This window comes from Macrobrachium rosenbergii, chromosome 31 (assembly GCF_040412425.1).
Source record: "Macrobrachium rosenbergii isolate ZJJX-2024 chromosome 31, ASM4041242v1, whole genome shotgun sequence".
Classification (NCBI taxonomy): Eukaryota; Metazoa; Arthropoda; class Malacostraca; order Decapoda; family Palaemonidae; genus Macrobrachium; species Macrobrachium rosenbergii.
The window spans coordinates 33177923-33204443 of record NC_089771.1 but is presented as its reverse complement, the minus strand read 5'-3'; the positions used below and the strand labels follow the sequence as shown (position 1 = coordinate 33204443).

The window sequence follows — 26521 nt, the reverse complement described above, 5'->3', positions numbered from 1 at the left end:
AATAAATAAAATAAAATAATAATAATAATAATAATAATATAATAATAATAAGTTAACTTCACGTGACTGGAAGGGTAAGTCTCAGTCGGTAGCCTTAAAAATGAGAAAATGACAAAGATAGAAGAAATATAAAGCTATCAATTAGTGTAATATGATAAACCATTAGAAGAGACTACCCATTATTACATTGTAACGTCCAGCTAAAACTCCCAGAGACCCAGGAATAACGTTAAAATAAACTACACACAATTACATGGTGCGAAGGACACGTGAGTGAAGAATCCAGCCTTCAAAAGAGCGCCATTATACTGAACGAATGAACCGGTAAAAACCATTAATGGTTATATTGATTTCAATCTAATCGATGTGCCAGATATTGTGTGGAACCAACTGATGCCTGTCCAATTTGTTGGATGTCGTCTGCCTGTCTTCATCATTACAGGTGTTTATTGTAACAGAAGCTTAGGATTTGGTTTAAAAAAATACTCAATGCAATATACATATATATATATATATATATCTATATATATATATATATATATATATATATATATATATATATATATATATATATATATATATATATATATATATACATTCTACCGTACACGGTGATTTAATTTTTCTTCTCTCTCTCTGTAATCCTTTTTACCTGTCAAGGAATGCACAAGTCCAGTCAAGAGGAGAAAAAGCTACTCAGTCGTAAACTAAAAACCTGGTTAACACTACTGTTTCCAAAACCAGTTCTTGATCCTGTTTACTATCCCTCGCGAGAGAGAGAGAGAGAGAGAGAGAGAGAGAGAGAGAGAGAGAGAGAGAGAGAGAGAGAGAGAGAGAGGGGTATACTAATGTACAGAAGTCCTTTAACGCAGTAGGACGAAAGCAGTACAGACATCTATGCATTAGAGAGAGAGAGAGAGAGAGAGAGAGAGAGAGAGAGAGAGAGAGAGAGAGAGAGAGAGAGAGAGAATACCTGTTAATTAAGAACAGATAACGTCAGCTTCTCAAAAGCAAATGGCCCCATATGGGATTGACAGCGACCAGGTCACGCCTGTTGACCTATTGACCTCGCTATAAACGCACGCGGGTGCAGCTATCAAACGAAATTTAATTGAGTGAGGCCATTTTTAACCTTCCCTTTCGTGTTGCTATCAAATAATAGCATGGATTCTCTTTCACGCGCTGCTGCTCTGCCAATCATGGTCATGCTGGGTTGTTGTTGAAAGTTCAGAGGCTCTCTTTAATAATAATAATAATAATAATAATAATAACAATAATAATAATAATATTGCCTCGTTTTTTGACATCAGTGAAATAGTCAATTATTCACAGGTTGTCTATTAATACTAATATTAGTAACAACAACAACAACAACAATAATAATAATAATAATAATAATAATAATAATAATAATAATAATAATAATAATGGCTATTTTTTTTTTACAAAATCAGCGCATTAGTTATCCATCGAAGGGTATGGCAAACGTCTTGTTGCCTGTCGATAAGGAATGGCTGTTATATTTACATTTTTTACTTTTGCTAATGATAGGTAACACCTTTACTTCACTCAACAACAGAAGTTTTAATAATTTTAAAACACAGGAGAAGCATCGTAAAAACCACTGCTGGATACGGAGTAAAAAAAATGAACTTTGTTCCAAAATTCACCCTCAACCAACCGGTCTCATGACTGGTCAACTCTGCATAAATCCACCGATTTTTAAGTAATTCAATTTGGAGGTTCATTATATTTCTCACGCTCGAAGCTGCTTGCCGCCAATGTGGACATTAGAGAGGGATATTTTCTCTTTACAAATTTGTTAATAACAAAGGAAATCATATACATAAAACGTGCTGCTTGAGAACGGTTTGGTTAGGTGTTAATGAAACGTCTATCTGGGCAGGGGTGTCCTTTAACGGGGTTCACTTGATTTATCTATTGTTGGTCCGAATCTTTCCCACGACGAGAACAAGAAACAAGACATGACATTAAATTGTTTCCGTAAAAACTGTACCTAAATTGTTAATTTTCCGAGTCTTTGATTATACAAACACGAGGCTGCTTCAAGTTAAAATATGGCTTGCTTTTCCTAATATATATTTTTATGGAAAGAATAACTTTACAAAATCGCTATTATATTCATTATCCGTGCGATGACATAAATATTAAAAACTAACTTATACCCATATGTTTATGCAAAGGAAATTTTACACACCAAATAACAACTAGGCTTTCGTCCTTAATTTTGTTCAACATGCTTCATAAATATTGTCCATCTTCGTTTTTTGAAACACTGACTTTATAGGAGAACTGTCAACTGAAGCTTTACCTCTATAGCCATTTCCGGGCCAAAACACAGCTCTGTACAAGATCCGAACATGATAGGAGTTGAGGAACATGACAGGAGTTGGTGAACACGACAGGAGTTGGTTTTGGGTGAGGGCAACCACGTCGCCTAGAGACGACAAAACTACACACACCTGTCGTTCGCAAAAAGAACCTGACATCTTGTCGCAACAACCGAACTAACACCTGTGATCTGGATTGCAAAGCCTTACGTAAGAGAGTCAATTCATTCGTATAGGAAATCGGGAAAGGAATATTTTGAATTTTTTTTTAACTACATTTGGACAGGAAATCGGGAAAGGAATATTTGAAGGTTTTTTAACTTCATTTGGACAGGAAATCGGGAAAGGAATATTTGAAGGTTTTTTAACTTCATTTGTATCGGAAATCGGGAAAGGAATATTTGAAGGTTTTTTTTAACTTCATCTGTATCGGAAATCGGGAAAGGAATATTTGTTGGTTTATAATTTCATTTGTGTACGAAATCGGGAAAGGAATATTTGAAGGTTTTTAACTGCGGAGGTATTTTTTGGGTCTTACTGACCTAGAGCAGACCCGGCTTCCTAGCACATTCACTACCCAAAACCCTTTAACCACGCCCAAGGCTCCCCACAATAACCACACTCACCAGCAAGTTCACCCACGCGCATTTATATTCACTCATTCATAGAAGTTATACACCTTTTACTCATTACTATTCACGTGGATGAATGACGATGAATGTTCTTCAGTGGCATTCATGCAACGAATTCTGAGTGACTCACTTTTTTCTTTACTTAAAAATACATCATGTTATGCAATCTTATTCATGTTAACTTTATTTTTGTTGGGGATTTACTGTTGAATGTGTCTCTCAGTATTAAAAATTCACATAAATGGCTTAAAACCTGACAGTTAATTCCTCTTATTTGTAAGCTTTCCATAGCAAATGACCTGATACTGAACTTTAATATCGACAACGTTATAAAAAAAAAAGTAAGTTGACCAAAACCTGAAATTGGGACCATCCAACAGCACTTTACCTTTTTTTATACTTGTTACAAAATCCCTGAATTATAAAAAAAAAATGTACTTTTTTTATACGTTACAAAATCCCTAATTTATAAAAAAATATATACACACGGTAATGCGTAAAAATAACTAACGCAAGTACAGCGTGCCTCTTAAATATGCAAACACCTGGTTAGCTAACTTCTTGAACAAATGACTTGGTCGTAAAAATAATTTTTTTTCCGTGGCCCATTCTCAATTATAGCTGACCGCACCCACAATCTTAAGTTTGGAACCTGCATCCATACGAAGCGTCAACTTGCAAAGGCAGCAACAGCGATAATCATGTAATCAGCTGTTTTTTTCTTTCGTCTGACAAGCGCTGTTACTTTGCATATGAGGAGAAAGTTATCCCTGAATCACATTCTTAGGAATGGGGGAAAAAGTAAAGGTCAGACGGGTAGTGATTGGCCAAAATGGGAAATTCTCCGAATGACAGGTATGAGGAGATATAGTTGTAAAAAAAAAAAAGGAAAGTTATTTAAAATTCATCTTTGCGTCACAGCGAAAACTGTCTTTGATGAAGGGTCACATGCGATGCAAAAAGCCGCAGAATCGATAAGTAATCTTAAAAATGCTAAATTATGAAGACACAGGTGATATATTTGTAATAACAATAAACGAAAAACTTGACAAAATTAAAACGGTGGGATTCTAGGAAACCGTTTTAAACGTGTGTATATGTTTACTGGATTAGGGACATCCGAAAATTAAATAAATCGTTTGACCAGAATCCTTCAAATTTGTTGCTTCTATAATGTGAAAAAATGACGTCATTGGTCAATTACTGGCAAAACTGAAATGATATTATTTTATAAGAATGTGAACAGAGTGCCCGTACAGCAGTTAATAAAATCGAGGGCAGACACGCTATTACTTCTCTTATTTTCATCTAAATTACTTCAAATGATTAACTTCAGCTCTTCCTTAATCACAATTTATTAACCTGTCTTCTCCTATTTCCCGTTCGTTCTTGAATAGCAACAACAGAACAACAAATATGTTGTAGCACATAAATTTACTTTCACGAGGCCCAATCTTCCGACAACTGGTTTAGCTACTGCTCATTAAACAAGGTTGTAACTACCCTTCTCCGTAAATTTCACAGTGACTGGACCGACCACTCTGTAGCCTGCGCGCGCTGGCTGCCTAATATTCCCGTTCCATTCATCACCGTTTATCTAATATTAACCACAGTGAGTGGGTTTTCCAATCTTGGTTTTATCTCGTCATATATTCAACGCTTACTCATTACTTATCATCGTTCTCGCCCTTATCTTTCATATCTCTTATTTGGGTCATTTACTCTTAAAAGGGAAGGCTAAACACTGGTCTATAAATCTCTATCTGTTATACTTCGTTTCCCGGTCAGCACAGTCAGTTTTGCTTATCGGTGCTGTTTGGTCTTTCTAGATGGGACTTCTTCGCCTTTTACGTCAATTCTCAGCACTACAGCTGCATCGAAAACGTCATTAAGTCTTACGGTAATAATTATTTATAGGTCATCGCAACTTTCACTGACCTTTTTAATTGATTTAATTAAACTTTTAGTTTTATGTTTAGCTATTTGCCTCCGCACTGTATCTATGGTTTCCTGACGTTGTTTCTTATAAATCTGTTTTGTATATTTGAAGTAAGTCTTCGCAAGCTTAAAGTATACAAGGTTTTCCTAAGCAATTCACATTATTTTGTGGAACTATACACACACGCCCACACACATATATAAACATATATACAATTAGTTAACAATAGAAGAGAAACCTGGCATAACTGGTACACATATGCATAATATTTGGGATTCAGTAGAACAGACCAGATTAGATTAGAGGACCTAAAAAAGGCTTCTCTCGCAACGCAGCGATCATTAGCATAAAAGCAAAGGTCCTTTCACCATTTAACAGCTGTTTGTGAAGACGAACTCGCCGAGCGAGCGAGATTCGACCCTGAGAGGAGGGCCGGTAAATGAAGACGAATTGTCACATCCAAAATAAATGGGGGCTCGTATGTTAGCAGGAGGTCTGTTGTTAGGCAGTATGATGCCTGCTCAAAATTTTATAAATTGTAATTAAAACTTTCTGTTTGTGCTAAGGAAGGTTAAATGAATATCACATACACATAAATACCTAATTTCGGATATTAACCCCTAAAAGTAATCTAAAGACTATAAGATACTATAAATCTATAAGAAAGTGACATGAAGTTAATAAACAATTGAAAGACCAGGGCAACATGATACAAAGGTCTGCCGTAGGACCCGACACCCAAATCAAACTCTGTAATAGATAGCCTTCCAAGAGTTCATGCAATGTTTTATGCAATTCATGAATATCATTTCTGAGAAATTCTGAAATACTGTTTTTCGTAGTCCAATCAACACGTTTTTCTGGCACCTTCGTAACACCTTTAGAATTCTCCCTCATCCTCAGTGTCTCCGAACGACTAAGTCAAAAAAGGTCATTTAGCTGAAATATTAGTCTCGGGAGCGACAGAGGGAAGCAAGGTGACTGTTCCGTTGTTTCAACCGGCGTCGCAATATTAAAGGTCATCGACGAGAAGAAGAGGGTCGAGTTTCCTGAGAGAGGAGCAGCCCCAGACAGAACGAATAGAGGGAACGGAGACAAAATAAATAAATAAATAAAATAAATAAATAAAAGAGAAATACACCCACTAACAGTTATTAAGATCAACCTTGGCATGACGGAAAAATGATCTTGAACAAATTAGAGCTATTTTTAAACACCTGCCTCTGAGGTAATACAGATTTTAAGGAAAACTAAACATCACGTAGCCAAAAGTATAGTATCAGTCAGAACTCAAGAGTGCGACCCACAACAGCCGACTAATACTCTGGTACATAATGCACAGCTTAACTTATCAAGAGGCACAATAATTTTATTCGGAAGCATGCCCCACATAGCTTCCGTGCCCTCCCGGGATCGAACCCGGGAAACTGGTTAGCAAGGTGGGAGTGCTACCATCTAACCACAAGGCCCCAGAGAGAGAGAGAGAGAGAGAGAGAGAGAGAGAGAGAGAGAGAGAGAGAGAGAGAGAGAGAGAGAGAGAGGAAGTGGTACACACCTCAGGGAACGCAGGTAACCATACTCATGTAATAGCAGTATAAGGAATGAGCAATTTACGTGCCTTTAGTGCCCACACCAAGATTTCAAAACTCGAAGGTCAAAAAATAGAGGCTTTCTATTCTACATAATGCTCTCTCTCTCTCTCTCTCTCTCTCTCTCTCTCTCTCTCTCTCTCTCTCTCTCATCCAAGGCTGTGCTGGGATAATTCGAGAAATATTCACTATATATGACTAAGTATCCTCGTGAGATATGGCGAAAGTATATCTATGAATCTCTCTCTCTCTCTCTCTCTTCTCTGACAAACACACAGACATCCAAATTCATGTCGGACAAAGCTGTGCTAAGATAATTCCACAAACCCGACAAGAATTTGGATGTGAGAGAGAGAGAGAGAGAGAGAGAGAGAGAGAGAGAACCTCCTCTTGAGATCTGACGACGTCTATCTACGAATCTCTGCAATAACAAGAAAATCGGAGGCAACGGTAATGAATGGGAAAATAACACGAATAACGCAAACATTAAGGCGTTATTGAAAACTAACAAACACGACGAATTATGTCAATTACCGAAAATAGAGAAAACTTAATTTCATTATGTAATTGTTTTTTTTTAAACAAACCAGTGAATCACGTTTAAAATTTTCTATACACTTCCCGACCATCAACACAAATTCAGACTCAGCTTGAAAAAGACAGAAATAGATAACTGCAAATTACAAGCACAATATTATAAGAGGTATACAAAAGAAAATATATAAGGCATAAGAAAGTTTTCTCTCCCTCTCATACGTTAGTAAACGTCCTTCTGCTTCTTTGCAAAGCATCACTTTTTCAGAACGGAGAGGGAAGAAGAAGAAGAAGAAGGAGAGAGAGAGAGAGAGAGAGAGAGAGAGAGAGAGAGAGAGAGAGAGAGAGAGAGAGATCCTTTCTTTCATTTCCCTCTTAATGGCATACAACCTTGCACTACATTCCATGCGTTAAATAATTTTCACTGGAGAGAGAGAGAGAGAGAGAGAGAGAGAGAGAGAGAGAGAGAGAGAGAGAGAGAGAGAGAGAGAAATGAATACTTCTCCGCCACGCCTCCCTGAACCATATACAGGCAACTGAGGAGTTATGAAACGCCAAACACTACCCTCTCCCCACCTCTCCCCTCCCCTCCTCTCCTCCCCCTAAAAACAGGCACTACGAGGGCTGCATTATGGTGATTGGAAGGTAAGGGTATAATGATCATTCAATAAAGGGAATGCAAAATGAGTGTTATCGAGACGTGCCCGAAAGTGAGCGATTGGTAAATAATGTGTAGAGACGGACCCCTTTTGACCGCCGTACGCTGAAGCGGTCTGCTGAAACTTTTTTCTTTTTTTAATATTTTCGGTGCATTTTGCTCAGACATTCAGGTGTTTTATATATATTTTTTTCTCAAATGTAAACAACTTTCTTGTTTTACTACATTTTTAGATATTAGGTACATGCGTTCAGAATTATACCGTCTTTCATTCTCTAAATTTAACTAATGCATTTTTTAAATTTAACACTTTCAGTACATTTTGCTCAGACATTCAGGTGTTTTATATATATTTTTTCTCGCGTATACAACAACTTTCTGATTTCATTAATTTTTAAGATATTACATACACGTGTTTAGAATGATACCCTCTTCACTGTCTGCATTTAAATGATGGAATTAAATATTTTTCTAGTTCTGCCAATTTTATATATATAAAAAATTTCCGATAGAGGTAATACCAACTTGACGCTACAGTACTTCTGCTGTGGTGGACCTATAGTTAGTCAAATTAATTTCAATTTATACTTTGCTAAATAATTCTTTCTGTTAAATGTAAACTACACCATATTTAATCTGAGACTAAAAAGTTGAATATTGTCGTGAAACCTTTGCATCAAAGAGAAAACAGTCGTGTACAATTTTAGTTTTGCTGTTGTAGATAACGAAAACTAAGCCATATTTCCAGTCTGTACGTAAACACAGACGCAGTTTCTTTATAACGCAAAAAAAAAAAAAATAACTAACCGATTGCCTAAGGAAGGCGTCCAGCTTGTTATCCAAAAATGGAACGCACAATTTCTTTACGAAGAACGTAAGTGAAACTAACTGAACAGCCTTGAGTTTTCCTCTTTTCACGTGGAAAGAATTTTGATCAGTCATTATTTCCTCAAGCATACTTAATTTATCTGTTTACACTCAGTTGTATTTTGCGGGCGAATGGATGCGCATGTCAAGGTTGGCGTTCGTTACTGAAGGCTCTGAATGAACTCATTTTTTAATTACCCACAGCAGAGGTTGTTACTTTGCGCCTGAATAGTTCTCCATAATAGTTCTCCAAAGGCCAACCGCTGGGACCTACGAGGTCATTCAGCGCTGAAAGGGATATTGAAAGTAAAAAGGTTTGAAAGGCGTAACAGGAGGAAAACCTCAAAGCAGTCGCACTGCGAATCAGTTGTTAGCAGAGGGTGGGAAGTAAGATGGAAATAAGGAATATGAACGGAGGTACAGTAGAAGGAATGAAAGGGGATGCGGCTACGTGCAGAAAGGACGTTGCCAAGAACCTCAAGCAATGCCTACAGTTTACCGGATGAGGCGCACTGGCGGCACTACCCACCTACTGAGTAAATTTGTGAGAAAATAAACTGGTCACACATTTTAAATCATGGAAAAAAAACAGTCATACAAAAAACACACGAAAACCCCAATTGGATAAACTAATCAGTCAAGCACAACGCGAATAACAAAACATAAATAAAAAAATAACATATACAATATTCCGAATGCATTACAATGCACGTACGAGAGAAGATGATTCCATGAAATCAGAAAGCAGAAAATTATTCATAAAAAAAAAGGGACGGGACCGCTACCCTGACCATCCACAAATCCTCTCTTTGCTTACTTCTCTGATCCTCCGAGAGAGAGAGAGAGAGAGAGAGAGAGAGAGAGAGAGAGAGAGAGAGAGAGAGAGAGAGAGAGATTGGGGGGTAGCTATGTCCTGACTGACCCAGTTTACTTCTCTGATCCTCCAGGAGAGAGAGAGAGAGAGAGAGAGAGAGAGAGAGAGAGAGAGAGAGAGAGAGAGAGAGAGAGAATTGTGGGGGGGGGGCTATATCCTGACTTAACCCATCCTACTCCCAGTCCCCTAAACGCAATAATTTTATCCATTAATTTCATTTAATAGAAAATATTTTTTTTTATGTCCATTTCTTTATTGTTGCATTTCATACTTTTAAATTAAATCAAAAGTAATGGGACCTTTTACAGTCATTATGGCTGCTTTTAGAATATTATAATTTTTATCATTAATACTGTTATTACTACAGATTATTATTATTACTACTGTATTATTATTATTATTATTATTATTATTATTATTAAAAATTGATATTTAAACCACAGTAATGAAGTAAATTACACGATTTCGCAAGAAAAAAAAAATCTTGACCACCACAGGGCATTCTGTTATTGGCTCCCAGCGCTCTTGACTCTTGACCTTCAAGATTTCAAAACAGATTAGATAAACTTTCTAATAAAAAAAAAAAAAAAAGAAGAGACGAACAACCTCCGGCAGAACCCCAACTTCGTGAGAAGACTTCGCTGCAAAACAAGACACTTACCAAGAGGAATGGCGGAGAGTTTCGTAATCTAAACGTATAAATGAAATACCTTCCTCTCGGGATTCGTTACCAGGTTCGTATTACCTAGCAATTGCTGCGGTTTCGTCACAACGGCCGAGGAGGAACACTCACACAAAGTGTCTTTGTGACACGTGACTTTTTTAACCAGAGTTTTAGACAGGTAAAAATGTCATTTTTATAGCCTTCTTCGGAAGTACTTCAAAGTGAAATAATACAAGCGAGGGCATCATCTACGGAGAATACTGCCCTAAATTGGAAAACTGCAGTATCTGCTGAGATATGCCACCTATTGGGCTCGTGAAACACTATTACACAAGTGACTGCAGTTTCAGAGTGATTCTTCGATGCTTTCCATGCGTGTTTAGGGGGTCCCATTTGCAGTCTTTGCAAAATTTTCGAAATTGAGATATGCCATCTACTGGGCTCGTGAAACACTATTACACAAGTTACTGCAGTTTCTGAATGATTCTTCAATGCTTTCCACGAGTACTTACGGGGTGTCCCATTTGCAGTATCTGCAAAATCTGTAGTAAGGCAAGGGAGTATCTACCATTTTTCTCAGTTTTGTATTTTTGCGGGTACTGCAGTCTTCCATTTTAGGGCAGAATACACGTCAAATACACCTTCAGTCTTGATGGTACATTCATGAAGAAAATCAAGTTCCCTTATAAAACTAACAATCCTACTAAAATATTACTTTATATCACTTTAAAGGGAAGCAGAATGTTTGTTTATTGCCTTGCCCCTTAACCGAACAGCTTTGCTATCTAGAATATTATGAAGAAACGTTCCCCTTTTCCGAAAAGAAGACGGGACACCAAAGAGTGGCCCACGGCCCATTAAATCACCGCCTGCGTCACGATTTCGACAGAGCTAATTCCCGCCCTAAAAGACCTCTCCGGAGGGCAGTACCAGCCTTCGAAGAGGGAGGCCACAGGGCAGCAGTACCAAAACCATCTGCCAAAGGGCACGCACACACACACACACTCCACACCGACAGAGGAAGTCGTGCACTTGGAACTTCAGAAATTCAAGCGAGAATGCATTGCATTACTATCCTAATACTGTTCTTCTTGCATTTTAATACATTTTATCTATTTATTTATTAATTTATTTTTTTATTTTTCATAAATGGAATCTCTTTCTTTCTGTACTTACCTTTACTTCCTCTTACTTCTTCCTAATGAACACCATGACATTCTTTGGAAGCTTGAATTTCAAAGTCAATGGCCCCTTTGGTGGGCTTGTTCCATATGAATAGGTTTCATCTTCTGAATAATAATAATAATAATAATAATGAAGGAAAAGAGCCTTCGACTCACCTGGAAGTAATCATAGCCTTGCAGGTAGTTGCAAGGCTCCATGTCTGAGGTATTGAGCTGGAAGGGCTGGGGACAAGGGTCGCCTTCCAGGTGGAAGAAGACGTCGCGCTGGATCTCCTCGGGGTCCACGTCGGAGGCGTTGACGATGATGTCCCAAAGTCTGATTTGGCGGATCTCTTCGATCTCTTCGGGGGTGAAGAGACTGAGAGGGAGGAAAACCAGAATGGAAGTTAGTGGTATTTTTAGGGAGAAGAAGAGTGAAGGTTTAAGTAGATTAGGGGAAAAAAGATGAGATTAAAATGGACACCGTTGAACCTTATTAGAGATATAAATCACTGAAAACTTAACCAGAATGGTAGTTAGTGGCATTTCTTGGGAGAAGAGTGAAGGTTTAAGTTGATTAGAAAAAAAAAGATGAGATTAAAATGGACACTGTTGAACCTTGTTAGAAATATAAATCACAGAAAACTTTACCAAAGGTAGTTAGTGGCATTTCTCGGAGAACGAGAGTGAAGGCTTGCTGATTAGAAAAAAACATGAGATTAAATGACACTATTGAACCTTATTAGAAATATAAATCATAGAAAATCCTACTAAAAGTGTAGTTAGTGATACATTTCGAGAACATGAGTGAACGTTAAAGTCGATTAAAAAAAGAAAAGATGACATTAAAATGAACACTGTTGAACCTTATTAGAAACACAAATCAAAAGAAGACTTACTTATTATCAGCATTCTCGAACCAAAATCGATCGGCGTCTCGCAGTCTGGTAAACTGTTCTTTTATAATGGCCCTGAAGAGAGGTCCAGGCCTGCCTTCAGATTCAAGCATACCACCGACATATCTGAGGAGATTAACATGCCAATTAATTTTTTATATATACCTCAGAGAGTCAATATGTAAATTAATTTTTTTCAGAGTGTCGAGAAGTAAAATTATAGCAATTTCTACTAACTACTCCACTGACTGCGCAATAATTCTCTTGAGTTTTAACAAGAGCGGTTCATTACAATGTTTGGCAATACATCCTATTAAGGGAAAAGGATTTTAAAAGTTCACTGTAAAAATGCTCCATTTTAAATATCTATTTTTTCAAGTTGCAAAATTAAAGAACTGAGAATGATGTACGAGGAACTGAAAGAACCAACCCCAATTGGGTTATGAACACTTGGCTGTTTGTTCGGCTAAGGTTCTATCTCTGTTTATTTGGCTAAGGCTCTATCTCTTTGTTTGTATGGCTAAGACTCTCTTTGTTTGTTTGGCTAAGGCTCTATCTCTTTGTTTGTATGGCTAAGACTCTCTTTGTTTGTTTGGCTAAGGCTCTATCTCTTTGTTTGTTCGGCTAAGGCTCTATCTCTTTATTTGTTTGACTAAGGCCCCATCTCTTTGTTTGTTCGGCTAAGGCTCTATCTTTGTTTGTTTGGCTACGATGGCCATCATTTTGTTTGTTCTTATAGTAAAGGGAAAGCTATATTACTAGAGGACTTTAGCACACAATGGTTCAATAACAAGTCTCCTCACTAAGCTTAAGATGCTTTTATATAAATCCAGATAATAAAATATTTAATTTCGACAATTCAACTTTTCAGATTCAATGGTTGACCAAAGGCCCCTAGGGAGGATTGTGAAATATATTACAAGCCATAAATAAATCCAACTACAGGGATTTCATAAATCCAGTTACAGGGATTTCACATCATAATTACCCCGGAGAATGCCATAGTTCTAAAACTAAGATCTATCCTACATTGTAACATACGACATGGCAATGCCTACAACGTAACCAACTATTATTTGATGATCAGTTACAAACGAAAGGTGGGAACTAGGGCATATTTCCTGTTAACCTGAGCTGAATATTAAATACGGTATATGCTGACTCGATTACTGGCAGAAAGATTAAACAAAAGGTCAATTTACTTGCTGACAAAAATCAGTTACATACGGAGGTACTATGACGTAACTTCTGATAACTCGAGGTTCTTGTTGAACATAAATTTAAAAATACCAAGTAACTCTAGGTTCTTTTTAAAAATACCAAGTACCTGAACACCAATTGGCAGTTAATTCAGTATCCCCACATTCCTTCGACGAAAGTAGTAGGGTACCAAAATCCCCCAACATACCGAAAACATACGCAAGCATCAAAACAATTTGGACGAATCAAAATCCACGAACGAAGGGAAGAACAAAGCACAGGAATGGAAGCAAAAGCAGAAGACGAAAGCAATTGGGCAACGGCTGTCATGGACAGACTGCCCGACACGATTTCTAATCTCATCTCCATAATGGAGAACATGAGAACACATTATATCTGCTCCTCTCGACACATTTATACTCGGATGATGTTGCACTGAGGAGGAGGAGGAGGAGGAGGGGAGGAGGAGGAGGGAGGAGGAGGAGGAGGAGGAGAGGAGGAGGAGGAGGGAGAGGAGGAGGAGGATCTTTAGCAGGGGTCATCTACAACTGCTTTGTTTGCACGTCTGTTGGTCTAGTTTATAACCTGTTTGTGTGTTAGGCTTTGTTAGCATGAAGAGCTGAAAGAAAAAGGATTTTCTCTTAAAAAAAATTCCCTTAAAATAAGGATTCTCTCTTTTTTAAAAAAGGTTTATCTTTTTTTTACGGCGAAAGGATTTTCTCTTTAGAGGAAAAAGATATTTTCTCTTTTTTGTATAAGAGGACTTGAAATAACAGGCAAACTGAAAGCCAGCCTTAAAGTCTACTGAGAGAGAGAGAGAGAGAGAGAGAGAGAGAGAGAGAGAGAGAGAGAGAGAGAGAGAGAGAGAGAGAGAGAGAGAGAGAAATTCTCTTACAAGTTCAATACGAATGTCAAAAATAACTGCAAATATTTGTCTCCGTAACAGATGTGTCAAGTGGATAAGTCCCTAAGACCTCAGAGAGAGAGAGAGAGAGAGAGAGAGAGAGAGAGAGAGAGAGAGAGAGAGAGAGAGTAAAAAAATAAATGCAAATATTTGTCTCCATAACAGATGTGTCAAGTGGATAAGTCCCTAAGACCTCGGAAAGAAAACTACCAAAAAATTCTTTACAGCCAGAGAATATCTCTCCACAAGAAATCTGCATATCAGACTGGTTCCTTCTACCAGTTATCTTCATCATAATTGATGACTAATCGAATAAGCTTTCTCGCATTCTTAAGGAGGACGGTAAATGCTTTCTGCGCAATTCATAATAAGAGACATTGTCTCCGCATTGACTTCTTGAAAAACGATGATCTAAGCACTTATATTATTATTTATTTGGAGGCTTTTACTGCTTAACAAATGATGATCTAAGTATTATTCATCACGTCTTCCCAGGAATCGTGAGTTTATAAATATCCCTTCTCATTAAAAGGAGTCATATTCTATAATTATCATTCCAGTTTTTTTTTTAATGATTTCCTTTGGGATGAATCATGCGTCGTTAGTCACTCGTGTAGAGAACTATTTCCAAGTACCAGAACGTGTAAATAAGAATGAGACATCGTTTATATTACTACTACTACTACTACTGATAATAATAATAATAATAATAATAATAATAATAATAATAATAATATAAAATACATATTAATATATAATAATAATAATAATGGTATAATATAATATATATAATACTACTACTATTATTACTACTGATAATAATAATAATAATAATAATAATAATAATAATAATAATAATAAGAGGCCATATATACAATTTATAACGTTAAAAAGCAGGACACTCTTAGCACCACACACACACAAAAAACTACCAATTTTCGACATTAAATGAAAATAATTGATTATCAACTTCAAAGAGCGCTGCCAACACTGCACAAGTATCTCGTTCGCTCTCCGGTGACGTCATTCATTCACGGTGCATAATTCCGAAAGCGGAACTACGTCACAGATCTGTCTCGATTCCGAGGTCAGGTTTCGTGCCGCGGACGAGGCCGACCACAGCAGCATTCCATGCTTGAAGTCCATTGTCCTCTGCGCCGTGCGGGATCAGGGAACACTCTCTCCCTCTCTCTCTCTCTCAGGAACACACTCCCTCTCTAAGGAACACACACACACTCACTCTCTCTCTTTGTCAGGAACACGCTCTCCCTCTCTCTCTAAGGAACACACACACTCTCTCTCTTTAAGGAACACACACACACTCTCTCTCTCTCTAAGGAACTCTCTCTCTCTCTCTCTAAAAAATCACAATAAAAACTTTAACCGTTTATTTTCAACTTGTTTATAATCATCCGGAGGTATTCAGAAGTTCAATGTATTTTTAAAGCACGCTCTATGCCTTAAAGATACGTCTCGGCAAAACATGTTTTTACAGAGAGAGAGAGAGAGAGAGAGAGAGAGAGAGAGAGAGAGAGAGAGAGAGAGAGACCTTTGCGTGGGGAGGGGGGGTAAGTTCTCGTTACAATTAGCGGAGATAATAACTGCCACAATAAAAGATCACTTGAAGGCCCTCGAACATCCCGTTGGCAAAACCATTTTCATTCTGGGAAATAATGAAGCAACAAAATATGGTGACGTCAGACTGTTCATGATTATCTTCTGTATACAGCGAATTTAAAACGATTTTTGGAAGTTTTAGTGTCCCGATAAAAAACCAAAAAAGGGGAAAAGTTGTTCCGGTAAATTCCATAGGGGTAGCTTCTTCCTGAGTGCTTTTACGTGATTGTTCTTAAAAAATATGTACGTGATTGGCAAAAGACACACGTCATTGTTCTTAAAAGAATGACGTGACTGTTCAACAAAATACGTACGTGATTGTTCTTAAAGATATGTTTCGTGATTGTCTTCTGTATGTACAGCGATTGTTCTTAAAAAATTTTGGAAGTTTCAAAAATATATACAAGATTGTTCTTAAAATATGTACGTTATTGTTTTTAAAATATGTACGTGATTGTTCTTAAAATACGTACGTGATTGTTCTTAAGATTATGTACGAGATTGTTTTTAAAAATACGTACGTGATTGTTCTTAAAATATGTACGTTATTGTTCTTAAAAATATGTACGTTATTGTTCTTAAAAATATGTACGTGATTGTTCTTAAAATATGTACGGAACTGTTCTTTAAGAATATGTACGTGATTGTTCTTAAAAATATGTACGTAATTGTTCTTTAAAATATGTACGTGATTTTTAAACATGTACTGTTCTTAAAAATATGTACGTACGGAACAATTGTTCTTAAAAATATGTGCGTAATTGTTCTTAAACAATATGTACGTAATTGTTCTTAAAAAATATGTAGGTGATTGTCCTTCAAAAAATGTGTGTTATGCTTTATGTTATGCGAAGAGACGAGGAAGGTATCTTTCGTAAAAACTTTTAATGCGAGGCTTCATGAATAATAAATCAGCATTAGTCGAAACTATTGATTAAAAAAAGAAATACTTCATAGCTTTCTACACAAAAAGGCGTGGGTGTATCTATACAGCCATGTATAATATTGTGTACATATGTACACTGACAAATTTTGATGACAAATAAAAAAACAGTTTTAAGTTACCGTCTAAGAGCAGATTACTATTTACTAAAAAACAAAAGAAGTAAAATTGCAAACGAAAGTTCCAAGTGATATAATACGATGTCATCATTAGTGACGTTTTATCTATCGCAATACGCAAGTGCTTTGTTAAAATGATAAGCATAAATGGCCTCTGGTAGACACAGAGAAAAAGTCTGTACAAATTTTTAGAGGTCATAAAAACAGAATACTAATATATGTATATATATATATACCTATATATATTATATATGTATATATATATACATATATGTTATATATATATATATATATATATATATATATTATATATATATATATATATATATATATATATATATATATATATATATTTTACGCATTATTCCAGGTACTTATATTAGACACAAAGAGAAACAGAACGTCGTTATTTATAATTGAAGCCCTTAAGCCAGTGCCAGTAATTACTTCATCAACGAAATCTATTCTATTTCGCTGTGAAACACATTGAGCACTTGACCGCAAGGGGGCAATTCTACCACCTCCGACGCATACTGATTTCAGGAATGGGCTCTCTATTTCAACTGCGCTTTCCTCTGCGGTCACAAAACCTAATGCGTACACGGACGATCTATTCATATGCATCACTAATTCTACCATGGGCACAAATCTTGCACAAATCAATGTTCATGAGTTGAATTGAACTGAACTGAATACAGAATTTAGGCCAAAGGCCAAGCACTGGGACCTATGAGGTCATTCAGCGCTGAAACGGAAATTGAAAGTAAAAAGTAACAGGAGGAAAACATCGCAGTTGACTATGAATCAACAGTTTGGAGAGAGTTGGAGAGTAAGATGGGAGAGAGAGAGAATATGAAAGGAGGTAAAGTAAAAAAGAACGAAAGGGGTCGAAGGAACGCTGCAAAAGACCCTTAAGCAATGCCTACAGTGCATCGCATGAGGTGAACTGACGGCACTACTAATTCTAATACACACACACTTCCTTTGCACACTTACAGATCGATGTTCATGAGGTCGTCATTGTACAAAGACCGCAGCTCCTCGATAATATTCGGGTTTTCCTCGGCGACGGCTGGGTTGATGTCGTTCCAATCGGTGATTGACGGAAGGTGGAAGCACTTGCGGACGGTGTTGTAGTCTGGGAGACCGTTGTCTCGTCCTCGCATGATGTTTAGCGCTCCTGTAATAAATAAATAAATAAATAAATAAAATATTAAATAAATAAATAAAATATTAAATAAAACAAAATATTATATTAATAAATAAATATATAAACTAAATACATAAATACAGTCAAATAAAATAAATGTTTCTGGTTCACACAGGGATCGAATCCCGGTCTCTCAAATGAAAGGACAGGGAGCTGCCAACTGACCCACACTGGGGGTAGCGCCCTGGCCTTTCGTTCAGAGCGGGGTTCGATCCTGATGCGAGTCAGAATTCATTTCTGTGCAACACGCGCTTATGTGTTGATTAGTTTTATATATATATATATATATATATATATATATATATATGTGTGTGTGTGTGTGTGTGTGTGTGTGTGTGTGTGACTTACAATACACATATTCAATAATAAATCATATATATAAAAATGATAAAACAGGCTTTACAAAGTCAACAGTCTACTTTTGCCCCTACAATAAAAAAAAAAATAATAAAAAAATGAAATTAAAAGAAAAGTATGACATCACACCAACAAGAAATTGAGATCGATTTCCTTAATGTTATAGTGCCCGAATGGTAACTCTGCCCCACTGCCCACGCCCGTCATTATATCATTAAAACAGCAAATTCATCATCGCCCAAAAGATTCTTCAGTAATTTCCCAGCTACCTCCACAATCATGAGTATGGGATCATTTCTCAGTGATACGAATCACCACTGTTCTCTATGGGTACCTGAATAGCTGGTAGTTAGGTTGTGCTGTAATCTGTCTCTGTCGAAGACGTAATTATTAGTTAATTTATTGGGAAGTTTTGACGCATTTGTTTCTATAAAAAAATATTTAATGTCTCTTAATAATTCATTTTATGAACATCTGTCTACGTAATCCTTAACGTCTGGTGCATAATACGATAAAACCGGTTCTGAAATTTTGTTATAAAACAATACAAATGCATTAATAGGACAGATGATTCGTAACTCTTCTCAAGTGAATTAAAATAGTGCCAAAATGAACACCAGCAAGTATGCAAATTAAATACAAATAAAAAGAAATAAAAGAATTTAATATTTTTTTTTAAATACAACAAACGAACCAACTACAAATACAGACATGAAAAATTCGCTGTAGGTTACAGACTTACTGTAACCCCTGTGCTCGAATTACTACCCCATTTGTATGACTTCCAGAGCGCCTATCGAGAATGACATGAAGAATGAGGACTGCGTAATTACGCGGAGGGGAAAGAATGGGTTCCAAATACAAAACCACAATAAGAACGAAGAGCTATGGGGGAACTAATATTTAGGATGAAAAAGTATTATATTATTATATCATATTACATATTATATTACTTATTATTAAGGAAATATTAAAGTGAAAAACCCAAGAAGGCGAGATTCAACCAATGTGCAATATTACTTGAAAATTAAAATGTTTTCTTTCAATATCGATACTTCTTCAAAATATTTAAGCAACATTAAAAAAAATGTACAATAAGAACCCTAAAATTTTGGGTCGAATATATTTTAAAAAGTAGACACTTAATAAACTTTCTATTATAATAAAACATCAGGTTAAAACCAACACCTTTACAGTATTCAGCAACCCTCAGCACAAAAGCAGCCAAACAATGTGTCATTTACCCTTAGACTTTATTATTATTATTATTATTATTATTATTATTATTATGCCGTCCGAAAATTTTGGTAACATCAGACAGCATCGAGACTCATATTCACCATAGAAATTCATATTCCGTTGCATTCAATTTGCTAATTTATGCATAATACCACATTAATTATGTATGTTACCTGGTTTTTCGTTATTAGAAATATCTGGATTGCCAAACTATCATTACAGGGAGAATCACCACAGCGCATGTCTTCCTCCAGATGCTCGGAAGCTAATGCAGACTACACATCACAGAGAGAGAGAGAGAGAGAGAGAGAGAGAGAGAGAGAGAGAGAGAGAGAGTTACAAGTACGAGTATAGTGGGAATGAAAATTCAGCCAGTGAGAGAGAGAGTGGGAAGAGAAAGTTACAAGGATAATGAGAATGAAAATGCAATGAGAGAGAGAGAGAGAGAGAGAGAGAGAGAGAGAGAGAGAGAGAGTTAGAGAGATAAGAGAGAGAGAGAATGAGAGAGAGAGTTAAGTTACAGGGATAGTAAGAATGAAAATTCAGAGAGAGAGAGAGAGAGAGAATCAAGTTACAAGGATAGTAGGAATTGAAATGCAGCGAGAGAGAGAGAGAGAAAGAGAGAGAGAGAGAGAGAGAGAGAGAGAGAGAGAGAGAATGTATGTGTGAAGACCGGAACGTGGACATGGGAAGACCTTGTGTGCTCGGTATGTGCAATTGCACAGTTTTAGGAAAACAAAACAAAATGCAAGAGGGCCGCTCACACTTGGCTAATGGTGGGTAAACAACTCGGGAACCTCGGTGGTGAACGGCGACGCTAATTTAACGATCCCTGTTTAGGAATGTCTGTTAAATGAGGTACAGAGGCGTTTGGCTGTGAAGTGGAAGAAAGTGAAATTTAACATAAAAAAAATTTCACTACAGTCCCTTCGGCGCAATCGAGTTTTCTGTACAGCCGCTACAGCGTATAATCAAGGCCACCGAAAATAGGTCTATCTTTCGGTGGTCTCGGTATAATGCTGTATGAGCCCCGGCCCATGAAACTTAACAACGGTCCAGTGGTGGCCTGTTCTACATCGTTGCCAGAAGCACGATTATGGCTAACTTTAACCTTAAATGAAATAAAAACTACTGAGGCTAGAGGGCTGCACTTTGGTATATTTGATGATTGGAGGGTGGATGATCAACATACCAATTTGCAGCCCTCAGCCTCAATAGTTTTTAAGATCTGACGGCGGACAGAAAAAGTGCGGACGGACAGACAAAGCCGGCGCAATAGCTTTCTTTTACAGAAGACTAATAAATAAACTGAATACGGCAAAAGTTGTTGGAAGAAAAATGACCTAAAGTTGTGTGGCCCAATAAAATCCGGTTAATTTTTTTCTACTTTATCTTAAAGAACTAGTGAACAGATTCCTACTCACAAAAATACAAAGCAGTACCGCAGTTTGTAAAAAAAAAAAAAACTACTTTGGCAAATGTTAAACATTAACAAAATTTCTCTAGCTACAGCACTTTCTAAAAATTCAGAAACCAAAGGTAGTGATAGTCCAAAATGAAATACAAAACACAAAAAAATAAAACTTTGTAGTATATAATATATATACACGTGTATATATATATATATATATATATATATATATATATATATATATATATATATATATATATATATATATATATATCTAGGTAGGTAAGTCTATATAAACTTTTAAAGAAACTTTGAAGACAAAGCGTTACATTTACATTCGTACACACAAACAACTCCCCAGGCACATCAAAACATTTCAAATCCTTTGAGAAATTTCAGCCTGAAAGCACTTGAACAGCTGTTCATCTCTGAGGAATTTCAGACTGAAAGCACTTGAAAACCTGTTCATCTCAAGTCTACTTCTAGCAAACAACCAGTGTCGAGCGCCGAAATGAGACGGACGTGTCGAATAAAAGCTACGCTGGGTTCACAGATGACACCGCTTGCAAATTTACGATGGGAGCGCAATTTTCCATTTGGTCCGTGTACGGCCGTGGTGTGGAATGACAGTTATTTATTACGGGATTATAAACGCGAATTACATCAGTACAGATAAGTGGACTAGGGCAGTTCAAAGGCTTTTTTTTTATCCGGAGATAATAGGTATATCTCATATCAGGACATGGAAATAAATGGACTGAAATGAGAACTGTACAAAAATGGTACTATTGACATGTAAAATGCTTTTAAAACTTCTGTTAATTAAATGTTCATAACAAAAATCTATGAACAAAACTAATTATAACAATGAGACCAGTTTTCTCAACTAAACACAGAAGCACGTTTATAAGTAGACATTATAGATATTATATATATATATATATATATATATATATATATATATATATATATATATATATATATATATATATATATATATATATATATAAAATTATAAAATTATATTATATGAGAAACAAGAAAATGTATATAATGAATCCTAAAATATAAAGGATTAGAATATCTGAGTGCGCACAATAAAAATACAATGCAAGCTTACCTTGGACAAAAAAATCTAATTACAGGTGATTAGCATTTCTAACCATGCCTGCAACAGTTGTGTACAAGATAAACTCGAAAAGACGACGAGAAAATACTGAGAAGAAGAGAGGAGAGAGAGAGAGAGAGAGAGAGAGAGAGAGAGGACTCTTACCAAGATCTCTTCTGAGAATTCCAAAGGCCCGAAAAGCTTGTTACGGATATCTGAACAAAGAATATGATCCTCTTTCTCGGATAGCTGAGAGGCGAGGCCGCGCAGTAATTCTTCCACCGTACTGTTTGCCATCACGTCCTGAAAAGAGAGGAAAATTGGCATTTATTATATTGTTCAAGAGACGATGATGTTACTGCAAAAAAAAAAAAAAAATTAATGTCACTGCAAAAAAAAAAATGGTTAATGTTCCTGCAGCCAAAAAAATATAAATAAATAAATAAAAAAAATAAATGAATAAATAAATACATAAATCAGTGTCTTTACCAAATGCATTCAAACTGCTGTCGCCGTCAGGAAAAAAATAAAAAAAATAACGGAATGATAAAATTTTAGTGTGTAACCTTATACACCATTGTCTTTGAGCAAAAAAAAAAAGAAAAAGATTTTGTACTCAGTCAAGAATGGTTAAACCAAGCGTATGAAAAACTTCCTGATATAAAACTAAATAAAAGTTATAAATGATTGTGTTACAAACCATGTTGACTCACAGGGAAAATCCTTTCATACCATTACGACACCAAAACAAGACGTTTCAAGCAGAATGTCGCCCAATCTTTACTTATACAAGTTACTCTGACACGAATTATCTTCATCAAACGATGAAAATAAATAAGATTTTGATTATAATTTTAGGAAAAGGAAAGAAGCAAAACTAAAGATAAATGAATAAGTACATAAATAAATAAATGAGTAAGCAATGCCTTCTTGAAATTTAGTCTGCATCACGACCACAGTCGTAAAAACACTGGTAAATGAGGTTGCGTTTCATCAATACGTATGTTAACAATAATGAGAGGTTGAGTGCTCCATTTAAATAAACTCGATTTGCATCGTTAATTAACACTAAGTGAACTTGAATACTCAGCTAATGATAATGATTTGATCACGTGATACAGTAATTTCGTCTTGCTTCTTGTAGCAGACAAAACACACTTGGTGACTAATAATAAAATTTCCCTCCATTTGTCCAATTTTTCATTTTTGACTCCCAAATACAAAATGAATTAAACTGGACTGAATATAGAACCCAGGCCATAGGCCAAGCACTGGGACCTATGAGGTTATTCAGCGCTGAAACGGTGGAAATTGACAGTAAAAGGTTTTGAAAGGTAACAACAGGAAAACCTCAAAGCAGTTGCACTATGAATCAACTGTAAGGAGAGAGTGGAAAGTAAGATGGAGAAAGAGAATATGAAAGGAGGTACAGTAAAAGGGACGAAAGGGGTTCTGGTATGGACCAGTATTACAAGAACTCTTGAGTAATGCCTACAGTGCACTGCATGAGGTGCACTGACAGCACTAACCCCCTATGGGGCAAATGCAAAATGATAAGTCTACAAAATGGATTCAGGAACAGACTGAACAAAATCAAACACAAATGAAAAAACTCTGTTCTTTGTCTGGAGAGAGAGAGAGAGAGAGAGAGAGAGAGAGAGAGAGAGAGAGAGAGAATACCGTCATCAGGGCCGTATGAATGACCCCCATGCCCTTCACAATCACGTGCTGGTCTTCCGAGACCAGCACAGGTTTTGTTTTTCCTACAATATCGAAACAGGTCCGCCCCCACCCCCACCCTCACCAACCACACCTGAATCTTTATCCCCCCACCCATGACACAACCACGGATGGAGATCTGAGTGTAATACATACAAACACATGTATAAACTTACATAAACACACATATACATATATATACATATATATTTTATATACATTATATATATAAATAAATAAATATATATACAGTAATATATTATATATATATAACTGAGGATAAGTGAACTCGGCATCAATACGGGTACCTGAGTGCGCTTTGTATGCTCAATCTTGAGTCCATATGCAAATTGACCAAATTATGACATAATACGATATACATCATACAGTCACTAACCTCGGAAGAATACGGGCTGTTTACAAATGAGTAACAGTAAATAATACAACATAATCAAAATGATACATAAGAACAACAAGAGTTCAGGAAAAAAAATCACCTCTACCGATAATGTCACAACGAAAACAAACAAAGGTCTCCTGACATCCGTGCGAGTGGCAGGTAAACATTCCTGAGGCATGTTCAGAGCCCCCGAACGACAGCAAGGGATACAAAAAATTAAATGATGGAATGGGTTCCAGAGAGAAGAGGTTTGGGACTCTGAGGGAAAGGCTACTTTTAACAGTAGCAGCAGCAGTAGCTGGACTCTTGAGTGAAATACTACTTTCAACAGTAGCAGAAGGAGCCAAGTTTCTTGTAATCCTGTTTAAACGTTCTACAGATGGTGCCCCTTTCGCTAAATACCCTTATTTGTATAAATCTTTGTCTTTTGACTGTTGCAGTAGCTAGACTTCTTGTAATCCTGTTTAAATGTTCTACAGATGGTGCCCTTTTTTGCTTAATACCCTAATTTGTATAAAATCTTGGTCTTTTAGGTGAATTTTGTGTGGCCTATGTGGCTAGGCTCTATATTCCCTTACTGTGAATAACTAAGATTTTTCACTGCCATTCACGACAATTAATTTCTCCCTAAAAATGAAACCATAAATAAATTAACCTTTACAACAGATTTTCTGTTAAGCTCTAAACCCAAAAACAGCTGAACTTAACATAAATCAAACGAACTTGTATAATTTAAAACATCTAAAGTTTACAAAAGAGAGCCTGTTCTATTTTCTCACCCTGTCCTCCTCGTCAGTTCAACACTTTCTCCTCCCCTCGCCCTTTTCCCATTTTAGTAACATCGCCTCCATCTCCTCCCATCATTCATTTTCATTCGTCTGTGTGCGCCATTCATTCACGGGAGATAAGCTCAATTGGACATCAACGTCTATTATCAGTTTTACCCTTTGTGACCCTCTGCGACTCTCTCTCTAGTTTCTGTTCTAGCGTCTCCCGTTGTCCAGAGCTCTTAAGTTACATATTTGGACGCAAAAAACTTATATAAATATCATACACTGTTCGAGAGAGAGAGAGAGAGAGAGAGAGAGAGAGAGAGAGAGAGAGAGAGAGAGAGAGAGAGAGAGTTGAACTGAATTGAATACAGAATTTAGGACAAAGGTCATTCAGTGCTGAAAAGGAAATTGACAGCAATAGTTCCGAAAGGTGTAACAGGAGGAAAACCGCGCAGCTGCACTATGAGACAATTGTTAGAGAATGTGGAAAGTCAGCTGGAAGAAAGAGAATATGAACGGGGGTACAGTAAAAGGAACGAAAGGGGTTGCAGCTAATGGAACGGTGATGGGAGAATGAAAGCTCTAAAGCATCATCAAAGTCTCCCCTAACCCCTCTCCAAAGAAAGTTTCAATGTACCTCCATCCAGAATCCCAGTTGTCAAATACATTATTATTATTGTTACTATTATTATTTTTATTTTTAATTAAAATCTCAATAATTTTCAACAGTTTTAAACATTTTCTTACTATTGATATAATCATCATTACTATCAAATTCAATACACGACAAAAACAAGACAACTCTGCAATAAAATTCTAGTCAACAAAGATTTCTGATGTAATTTGTTTCTTGATTAGCCTTTTAAGTAATTTTAAACAAATATATTTTGCCGTCAGTTTTCCATGTTTTGCTTACTTCTTAAGTAAACAATTTATTTATTTACTTTCACACAAATTGCACTGGGCTGTTAAAGTCTTTGCGACACCAGGGCTGTCTTGGGTCAGTGGCTAGAGTAATTGACCTGGGCTGGAAGGGCCGCTATTTGAAATCCGACCATAGTTTTCATCTCTTCTCAAAATTAATTTTTTTACTTCATGGGATAAAATCTGAACTGAAATGTTGGTCATTCTGACGAAAAAGCATAAAGAAAAAATTCGGTTAAAACCCGCTTTTGAACTTCTATGCAATGCTTATCTGGCTGACGAGAGAGAGAGAGAGAGAGAGAGAGAGAGAGAGAGAGAGAGATTTGACAAGTATTTTCTGCAGAACACGTCATCATCTATAGTGTACGTACTTGAAATTACTGTTCTCATTAAAAGTAAGTTATCAGTTGCAAGAGTTGACGCAACACCA

The 26521-nt window shown here is 36.5% G+C and overlaps 1 protein-coding gene across 1 annotated transcript in view; it reads right to left on the bottom strand.

Moving 5' to 3' along the window:
• The window catches only part of LOC136855521 (dual oxidase-like), a 163056-nt gene that overhangs the window by 17428 nt on the left and 119107 nt on the right, over positions 1–26521 (bottom strand). The window contains 6 exon segments of the mRNA XM_067132636.1: positions 11449–11650; positions 12171–12293; positions 17947–18130; positions 22441–22455; positions 22458–22578; positions 22972–22983. Of these exon segments, the coding sequence (XP_066988737.1) occupies positions 11449–11650; positions 12171–12293; positions 17947–18130; positions 22441–22455; positions 22458–22578; positions 22972–22983 (657 nt within the window).